General features: G+C 47.5%; 2 protein-coding genes across 7 annotated transcripts in view; one reads left to right on the top strand and one right to left on the bottom strand.

Annotated features, from left to right (window-relative positions):
• Positions 1 to 6,699, bottom strand: part of MED8 (mediator complex subunit 8) — a 19,684-nt gene extending 12,985 nt beyond the window's left edge. For 2 of the 6 annotated variants that reach the window (XR_827263.1, XM_010862609.1), the window contains exons 1-7: positions 6,666 to 6,699; positions 4,966 to 5,084; positions 3,855 to 3,999; positions 3,178 to 3,318; positions 2,902 to 2,983; positions 2,294 to 2,542; positions 1,504 to 1,564 (exon numbers count right to left, since the gene is read on the bottom strand). Coding sequence is in view for 5 of the 6 variants with exons in the window: in XM_010862609.1 (XP_010860911.1) it covers positions 1,504 to 1,564; positions 2,294 to 2,542; positions 2,902 to 2,983; positions 3,178 to 3,318; positions 3,855 to 3,999; positions 4,966 to 5,084; positions 6,666 to 6,671 (803 nt within the window). In the remaining variant the exon portion in view is untranslated. Of the gene's footprint in view, positions 1 to 6; positions 1,155 to 1,179; positions 1,565 to 2,293; positions 2,543 to 2,901; positions 2,984 to 3,177; positions 3,319 to 3,854; positions 4,000 to 4,965; positions 5,085 to 5,306; positions 5,792 to 6,665 lie in introns of those variants that run through there. The other 4 variants (XM_010862608.1, XM_010862611.1, XM_010862612.1 and 1 more) reach the window with 4 other exon arrangements.
• A 78-nt stretch (positions 6,700 to 6,777) lies between these two features.
• SZT2 (seizure threshold 2 homolog (mouse)) overlaps positions 6,778 to 9,852 on the top strand; it is a 52,669-nt gene continuing 49,594 nt past the window's right edge. Inside the window, exon 1 of the mRNA XM_010862796.1 lies at positions 6,778 to 6,877. Coding sequence (XP_010861098.1) covers positions 6,851 to 6,877 — 27 coding nt within the window. The 5' untranslated portion in view covers positions 6,778 to 6,850. The remainder of the gene's footprint in view (positions 6,878 to 9,852) is intronic.

Below are 9,852 nucleotides of genomic sequence, written 5' to 3'. Positions count from 1 at the left end.
AAAAAAAACAAAAAACCTAAGAAAACTTTTTATTGGAGAACAAACAAGAATTGCCTTGGGACTTGGTGGTCCAGTGGTTAAGACTTTGAGCTCCCATTGTAAGGGGCCTGGGTTTGCTCCCTGGTTGGGGAACTAGATCCGATATGCTGCAATTAAGAGTTCACCTGCTGCAACCAAAAATCCTGCAGGCTGCAACTAAGACCCAGGACAGCCAAATAAATAAGTAAAATTTTTACAAATATTGCCTTGCAGCAACCTTGAAAGTCTCTGACATGTAGTCTCCAATCCCCACATAGCTCTCTCAATTTACCTGCTGTAGATAACCCTGACACAGTGGTCATCAACTTAAATAACTTTATTCAGAGCAATCCTTTGGTCCACTTCTGCTGACTCAACTCCTGCCCTTGCTTGCAAAGGAGAGCCAAGAAAGGCAGCTTAAGCTGGTGACCCAAGCCCACTCTCCTCTCCAGCTTTATAGAAGCAGGCAAAAGTGCTGGCGGCTGCCACCTCCCACCATCCACTTGACCCTTATTGGAACTACTGGCTCTATGGACTGGAGAAAAGCCATGCTAACTGAGCCCAGGAACCAGGCATACTTTGAGGATGACTCAACCATGACGAGAGACGGTGTGAGGTGCAATTCCTCTTTCCCTCCAAAATATGAAAGAAAAAAAAAGGTCTGGAGAACAAGGGATATTTTCACATGCTCACAAAACTCTTTCTCATGTAGCCCTGCCTGGCAGAGCCACTTCCTGTGGAAGCTCCCATCTACTGGGACTTCAACATCTTCCCTCACAGGCCCAGGGTTGGGTAAAGGATAGGGGACTCTGACTATTTCCCAGATGAGAGCTGAACTGGCTTCTGAGAGGATGGAGAGTAGAGCAGGCCCAAGCTTCTCCAGACTTGTAAGTGGATGGTCTGTCTCAGCCCAGAGGCCTCGTCACCTGCAGCCTGGAGAGATGGCCAGGCTGGAATCTGGGAAGCCAGGCCTGTGGAGGCAGTGGGCCTCTAGGGACACAGAAGCTGTCACCATCTCTGGCAGCACAGAATAAGCACAGGATTTCAAACAAAGCTGAGCGGTCCACGATCTTGTGTCCATCAGCTCACCACAGACATGAAGCAGTCTCAGATCAGGGCAAGTTCTGGATCGAGGACTGAGGAGGGGACAGTGGGAAGAAGTGGCTGGAGAAACTCTCATTTATTGAATACTCATTATTTCATAGATTGTGCTAAGTGTTTTACATTGTTTTCCCATTTTAATCCTCACAACAACCCTATGAGGTAGGTATTATCATCATTTATAAACCAGAAAACAGGCTCAGAAAAAGTAGGTCACTTGCCCAAGGTGACACAGCTAGTTGGCAGTGGAGATGGGATCTGTCTGTGGCCGAAAGCCTGTGTTCTTTTCATTGTACCCATCCAGGTCAGCTTTGGGCAAAAGGCAGTTTCACTGCCCAACTCTGAAAAGAACACCTGGGAGTGGAGGTTGCCACTCACACTCACCGCTGGTAGGGATGCATGGAAGCCGACTTGATGTTGGTTTTTATCCCACTTGGCATTTTCCCTAAAAAAAACATGAAGAAAGATACCTGAAGCATAGTCAGATGTTCATCACAAATCAGAAGTGCTGCCTCCCAGGTTCCCTTCTGTCACCTCCTCCATCAGCTCAGAATCTGTGGCATCTGACCTTGGGTGACAAGGCTGAGGTACGGCTCCCTGCCCAGCCCTCTACCTGAAGATGGTCAGGACGAGGAATAGTGGGAAGGGCTGGAACACATCCCTGGAGGTTCCTGCTCCTCCCCTAATAGAAAAAGAGAGCTTGTCCCTTTGCCTAGACAGCTTGGAAGAAAATATTTCTTCTAGCTGCTTATATCCAAACTCCTCCAGACTGTTCTTATAATTACTAAGAGTGAGCAGAAGAGACAGTATACAGAGCAAGGAATACGCATAGCACTGGAAAACCTGCCTGCTTGTCAATTCCTAACACACCTACCCAATGATCCTAATACCTAGGGTGAGACACTGACAATACACCTACCCAAAGTTAAAGGGGACAGAAGGGTAGCTAAGGGCAATTTCAGTCAAAGTTCTTTCTCATTGTCTGGTGTCTGTTAACAGAGTCTCAAATGGGACTTTCACTCTCAAGAGTTTTTTTCCAGGTCACAGTCCAAGGGAGAAAAGGAGAATCTCTCCAGCCCTGGGGATGGGGTAAGGGGGAAGTGTGGCAGATAACCCAGTTTATTTTCACATCCCTGCTCAAGGTCTGTCACCAAGCCAATCTTTGTCACCTTACCTGGCTGACCTGCTTGGGCCATCTGCACCCCACTGAGCATTGGCTGCTGCTGATTTGGAGCTCCTGCCATCTGCACCTGCTGTAATCCTGAGGTTCCTGCGAGGACTGTTCCAGCTCCCGGCTGGCCTGGCTGGCTAGGACCACTGCTGCCTGCAGGCCTCCAGTTAGAAAGCCCCTTTCCAAAGGCAACAGCTGCTACTAAGGCGTTGGTATCTGCTGGGTTAAAGGTCTGCTTATTCGGCCGGAGACCTGAAAGGCAAGGTAAGTGGAGACCCTGAGGTATGCCTCTGGCCCTGGACTTCGTTTAGCACCAGTATGAGTGCCAGGGCTTGGAGTTCTGACTTCGGTAGCATCCAGACTTCCTGGCAACCCAGAGGAAGAGCCAGAGGACCCCCATGACTATCTCAGAATTCGCCCTTCTCCCTTTGCTCCTTTCTCCACCTGCCCCAGCGCTGGCCTGAAATATAGAAGGCCAACAGAATAGATGCATACCCTTGGCTAAACAGCACATCCCTGCATCCTCATTTCACCACTACCTACACCACCCTTCCTATTTCAATGATCTTATCCCTCATTCCCCCACCACTTTGCCACCAATCCCTCCATACCTCCACTCTCTGATTCTCGTTCCTCTTTGCTGATTTTCTCCAGAAGGTTTGAGCACATTTTGTTCAAGCTCTGGATCTGTTTCTGTAACACATGTAAGTTTGTACAGAAATTAGGGCAAGCAAGAAATGATTACAGGAAAGTTTCTTCTTTGAGCTATTCCAGGGGCAATGGAGGCATAACCAACTGCCATACCCTACAATACAGGAGTGGGAATACTCAGCTTCTCATGGTAAAACTCGAGGGTGTAGGGCAGCAGGGCAGTGACTCAGTCCAACCTGCGCTGCATCAGCACCAATGCGAGCAGCATCTGTGGTCAGCTGCTTCTCTTGCTCTTCAACCTCAGGGTCAGGCTTGGTTCTCAGATGGTCAGGGACCACCTCGTGGCTGAAAACAGGTACCCGTCCTTCAGTCTGCCTCTGTAACACACAGATTTTATTGATCCTACTGTGGACTCCAAGAAGATTCAATTCTGGCCTGATATACACATAGTTCCTTCCACAGGCAAACACTGCATTTTCAGGGAAAACACAACCTGAGACTAATAATATCTGGCTTCCTAAGACACCATTCCCCTCATTCCATCCTTCAACTCTATCTACTCACACCCCATCTCTACCAGATCTAAGGATAAACCCCTCTCTGCCACATTTTAATCAAAGATTGAACTAGGAAAGGTTACAAAAAACAAACGTTTTGCTCGAGACAGGAGGTGGAGGAAAGAGGGAAAAGGTCTTTATCTTGGTGCTGTAGGCCTCAGGTTAATTTAGCACTCTTTGGGAGTGGTTCTCCCAAACTCCAGAAGGACAAAAAGCAAGGCCTCCAAAATGTAGCCCCCACTTATTGCCATACATTATTGCATATTCAAAATTTCTAGAATAGAAACCAACCACTGTGCTGTCAGTCCTCACGTAAGAACGTTGTTTCCTAAGCTGCATCCCTCTCCTCCTCTTACCATGAGATCTTCATCTCGGTCTGGGGACAACACCAGAGGGATGATGACTTGGTTGCGGAACAGTGGTGTCTTTTCATGCTTCAAGACCTTGTTCAGAGTGTTCAGCTGTCCAGAAAGCAAGGCAAAGCTGTCCAGGACAGATGGCCTGGTGGTGGTAAGAAGATGTCAGAATGTTCCTGGTAAAGGAGCCTCAAAAGGGTCCCTTGGACTAGGAATAACCAGACTTACCCCCAAAACACTCACAGCCCTACACTGGCCTGGGCAAGAACTAGACTGGCTCACAGGGATTATGGGGTTAAAAAGAGGGATACACTTTGAATTTCTGACACAGATGCAGAAAAAAGACAGGTTATTATAGCAGTCCCCACTTATCCTAAGTTTCACTTTCTGAGGTTTCATCTACCTGTGGTCAACCACAGTCCAAAAATATTAAATGATAAATCCAGGAAATAAACAATCCATGTTTTTAAACTGGGAGGTGTTCTGAGGAGCGTGATGAGATCTTGCTTCATCCCACTCTGTCCCACCCGGGATGTTGATCATCCCTTTGTCCAGCATATCCATATTGTATACGCTACCCACACAAGTAGTATAGGAAAAAAAAGAAAAAACCCACAGTATATACAGAAAAGGATTCAGTATTATCATAGTTTCGGGAACCCACAGTGCGTCTTAGAACTTATCCCTGGACAATGGCAAAATAGGAATGATGGCTACACTATTAATCACTAGAACTTCAGAAACTGGGTAAAAGATCCCTTTCCAGATCCAAACTTTCTGAGTAGATTGGACCTAAAAGACTTGGCAACACCCATGCAAGAAATCCAGTATGAATACTGCAGTGGGAGGACCCACTGCAGGAGGACCTCATCCTGGAGAAGTCAAACAGGGAGAATCAAAAGCTAGAAAGAACCTGGGTTGAGAAATTGGGCATTTCTCTACTTCCCATACAATTGGGGCCCAAGGCCAACTTCAGTGTTAAATGTTGGGAAACCCAGCTCTTTCTAAATCAAAAGATGTTGGCAAAGTGATACATGCTGGAGATACCCTATCCAGCAGGGGGCCTAGCCCACCCATGGAGCCCTCCCCAGCTTGCCCTGGCAACTCTTACCAGGTCAGCCGGTCATACTCGTTCTCCAGCTTGTAAATGAAACTCCCCAGTGAGTTCTTCAGATCAGCCACTTGACTCAGCAGTGCGTCTAATGATGCCTCAAGCTGTTTTTCCTCCCTCTGAGCCAACAGTAATACGTTGGTTACTCAGATAAGTGTAAGGATGATGCATATAGAAGAAGGCTGAAAAGCCAGGGTGACAGTGTGCAACACCAGTACAGTGACACAGAATCTCATTGGCACAGGGAGAGTCAGGTTGTTTACTGTATTTGGTGTTAGGATCACAGATAGCATCAACCCTTAGACCTTTAAACCCATTCATCTGACTGCAATTCCTCTTACCTACTGATTCCTTCCTCTCATTGCTTTTAATCCAGGCGTGACTGTTTCCCTATATTAGGCTTGGTTTTTCTCTGTTCTCCCTCATTGGACAATTTTCACCAGATGTAATACCTGGGATTTATTATGTTTGGGACACCTCAGCAGCATACATCCTCTGGCGTCCTCTGTTCTAGAACCTGCCTTGTGAACCTGGCTCTCCTTGGCAATGACATAATCTCTGAAAACCTACCTACACAGGAAGGCTCCTCTGGATACTGCCACGGTCACCACCTCTGCCACCCCCACCTTCCTCTTCCCTCAGCATTTGCTGTTTCAACCTCTTCCTTGCTAAATCAACCTGCACTCACTTTACTGCTGTACCAATATTCCTGTGCCCCTTTCTCAAGCTTGCTGCTGCTGCTGCTAAGTCACTTCAGTCGTGTCTGACTCTGTGTGACCCCATAGACAGCAGCCACCAGGCTCCCCGTCCCTGGGATTCTCCAGGCAAGAACACTGGAGTGGGTTGCCATTTCCTTCTCCAATGCATGAAAGTGAGAAGTCAAAGTGAAGTCGCTCAGTCGTGTCCGACTCTTGGCGACCCCATGGACTGCAGCCTACTAGGCTCCTCGGTCCATGGGATTTTCCAGACAAAGAGTACTGGAGTGGGGTGTCACTGATGTACTGACAACTACTCTTGTGCAACAAACAGTGACAAATGAAAACCGAAACAAAACAACAACAAAGCTGCACAGGCCCCTAAGCACTAGGCAAACTATATTAAAAGCGGAGGGGTCTTCATGGCATTTCCTTTACGTCTACGATCTCCAGTTTTATCTCATTTCACCCTTTAACTACTAGGGGTACACACTAGGAAGAATGAAGCAAAACTGCAAAACCCCGAACGTGCAGGACAGGAGCCGGGTTCCACCCACGGTCTCAGATTATTTAGTCTGGCTTCTGGCCACCACGGTCCCACAATTCCTTCCACCCTCGGGCTTCTCTCCAATTACAGATTCTCTGTTCTGTCGACATCCAACAGCCTAGGCTGGGGCCTGAGCCCGAGCCCAATCCACCTCTTTCTTCAGCCATCTTTCTTGGACTGCACCTTCCCAAATTACAACTTGATCCTTTTCCACACCCTAGCAAGACAGTGCTGCCTTCTCCGTCCCAACTTAACTGCAGTTTCTGTCTCCGGTCAGCCGGGCTCCACCCCATCCCTCTCTAAAGGTCCTCGCCCCCATCGCGCGTCCCCTTATCTCACAGTCGCGGTCTCGACCCCGTCCTCTCAGCCCTAACTCCTCACTCTCTCCTCGGCCAGCCCACTTTCTGTCTCGTTACCCAAAGCTAGTTAGCGGTCACTAACTCCAAACCGGTCCTCACCTGCATTGCGGCGGCGTGGGGGGCGGTGTCAATCACTTCCTCTTCCGGTTCCCAAGTCAGCCAATTAGAAAGCCAGAACTCGACCCTCCCACTTACTTCCGGCCCCGCCAGTCGCGAGACCTCCGGGTCAGGGGTCAGGAGCGGAGCATCGTCTCTGGCCCGGGCCGGCGCGGGAGGGCTGTGTGATGGCCTCGGAGCGCCCGGAGCCGGAGGTGAGGGGCGGGCGGGCGCAGCGCTGGGCCTGGAGATCCGAGGGGGAGGGTCCGGCGGCCAGGCGTGGCCGTGGCCTCCTCCGGGTCTGGGGGCCGCCTGGCCCTCCTGAAGGCCCAACAGTAGCATCTCCTCACCCCTACTTTCCTCGCGGGTGCTAGAGGAGGAACTCGTGGCTCAGTTTTGTTTGCCGAAATTTAATCCACGACTCTCAACTCTACGGCTCTTGGGTTCTTTGACCTCGTAATGGCATTCAGAAAATCTGTATTTTGATCTTCTGTTGCAGTTTCAGTGGACAGGTTTGCCGGTCGCTGCATCTTTCAAATATTATTGGAATGCCATAAACAGCATAAATTAATTAGGTTCTAGCGGAATCCCAGGGACAGAGGAGCCTAGTGGGCTGCTGTCTCTGGGGTCGCACAGAGTCGGACACGACTGAAGCGACTTAGCAGCAGCAGCAGCAGCGCTCAGGCTTTTGGAGAGCAGCTTAGATTTCATGAAAAAACGTTGGATTCAGAGTGAAACCTCGTTCTAGTATTGGCGCTGCCCTGTAGCTATCTGTGCAACTTTGGGCAAATCTTGACTTCCCTGATCCTGTTTTCTTCTTTGTAAAATACCTATCTTCTGGTCTGTTGTGAGGATCACACGTTTCAAATCGGAAAATGCAAATGAAGCATCCATTAAGTAGGAAGGACCATGCAAGGAACTTTTGTATACATTGTGTGGTTCAGACTTGTGCAAGGAAGATGACAATAGCCATTTTCATTTACAGACAAACTAAAAATCAAGAGAAGTGAAGTACCTTACCCAAGTGCTACTCTGAGCTGGGGAGTAGCAGAGCTTTGGAATTAGAAGTGTAAAATGTCAGATTTGGAAAGAAAACATCACTAGGAGAGGTACCCAATGTTACAGGAGAACATGTGAGTGGATGGGAAAGGTGAGAGGTGTATAATCATGAAATGAGTCCTTACCTATTGAATGCTTACTGTGTGCCAGAGACCATCTTAGCGCTTTACCAGTGTCAAAGATTACTCTCAACCCTACGAAGTAGACACTGTTATCCCCATTTTTTAGTTGAGGAAACTGAGGCACAGAGATTTTAAGAGTAACAAAGTTGCACAGCTAGTAAGTGGCAGAGCCAGGACTCCAAAACAGGTGGTCTCTTGTAGATCTTGTGTTCTTAGCCGTAATGTTTACAGTGCAAAAAGAAAGTGGCCACAGGATGGTAAGTCTCCAGTATTAGGATTTGATGTGATGAGACCCAAGATTAAATACAACTATAGGAAATTACCCTATTAAAAAGGATCAAATGTGCTCACAGGGCTGGTGGAGTAGCCTATGCATCAGAAATACCATTACTGAGGAATACTCAAGGGATTTGAAGCATGTTTTGTGGATTAAAATGAGAAGACATGGAGGGATGTTGTGAAATACAACAGACCTTTCATGCATATAGTCTAAAACAGCATTATCCAATGGAAACCCAATGCAGGCCGTATATGCCAGTTTTCTGGTAGCTGCTTAAAGAGGTTAAAAAAAATAGGTAAAATTAATTTATAATAATATATTTTCTTTAACCCCATATTTCCAAAATAGTGTCATTTCAACATGTGATGAATATTAAAAATTACAAGATATTTAATGTTCTTTTGTACCAAGTCTTTAAAATCCAGAGTGTATTTTACATTTAAGCATATGGCACTTTGTGCTAGCAGTATTGCAAGTGCTCAGTAGCCACAGACGGTAATGGCTACCGTACTGAGCAATGCAAACCTAAAATAACTTGAATCAACACACGTTCCTGGCAGTCTCACTCAGCCACAAGTCCATTTGTTAAATCCTTGATTTGCATTTCTGAAAATCTTACCCCAGAAAGTAAAGGGAATGAAGAGTTCTGCCCCTTGGCAGAAAAGTGACTGACAGAGGTTGTTATAATCCCAAGAGAGAAAGATTGAGCCTAGTCAGATTTAAGACGTCATCATTCCTCAGATACTTAAATGATGTGTGCTGTTATGGACTTGGAATTGTGCTAAGTATCAGGGTGGATAGGAAGCAGTGTAAGACACTCCCTATTTTAATGGGGTGAACAAACATTGGATTATGATAATAAGTGCCTCAAAGGAAAAGTACAGAGCGAGTGAATGTTTAACAAGGGTTCTTAACCTAGTTGTTAAGTGAAGTGGGTGGATCCTACAGCCTTCTCAGAGGAATGACATTTAAGCATGGAGGAATGGAGGGTGGCAGTGAGGAGAGGCGGAATACATTGCAGGCAAAGGGAAATTGACAGTCTGGAGGGAAGGAGGAGGAAAAGGCAATGGCAACCCACTCCAGTACTCTTGCCTGGAGAATCCCATGGACGGAGGAGCCTGGTAGGCTGCAGTCCATGGGGTTGCCAAGAGTCGGACACAACTGAGCGACTTCACTTTCACTTTTCACTTTCATGCATCACTGGAGAAGGAAATGGCAACCCACTCCAGTGTTCTTGCCTGGAGAATCCCAGGGACGGGGGAGCCTGGTGGGCTGCCGTCTGTGGGGTCGCACAGAGTCGGACACGACTGAAGCGACTTAGCAGCAGCAGCAGAGAAGGAGGAGCTGTGAGCCTTCAGAGAACTTAGAGGAAGCAGCTGCTCATGTGGGCTCAGTGACAGAATAGCTAACACAAGTGCTTCCTGAGTTACCATCTAATACTTGGGAAATCCCGGTGAAATCGGCACAGTTATTATCCCTCTTTCACAGGTGAGGAAACTCAGGCACAGAGAGTTTAAGTAACTTCACCAAGGCCTTATTCTAATAAGCAGTGGAACCAGTGTGTGATCTTAGGTGCTCAGACTCAGGGGGAGGTGGGTGAGAGATAAGACTGGTGAAGAAGATCCAGGTTGAAGCCATGCTTGAGGTTCAGACTTTGGCATATGTACAGTGGTTCAAGGGCAGGTGAAAATTCTTGTGGAACTCTGTTAACAGAAAACAGCTCAGGGTT

Source organism: Bison bison, unplaced genomic scaffold (genome assembly GCF_000754665.1).
Source record: "Bison bison bison isolate TAMUID 2011002044 unplaced genomic scaffold, Bison_UMD1.0 scf7180017864484, whole genome shotgun sequence".
Lineage (NCBI taxonomy): Eukaryota > Metazoa > Chordata > Mammalia > Artiodactyla > Bovidae > Bison > Bison bison.
Note: the sequence above shows the minus strand (reverse complement) of the source record. Positions and strands in the feature narration are given on the sequence as shown.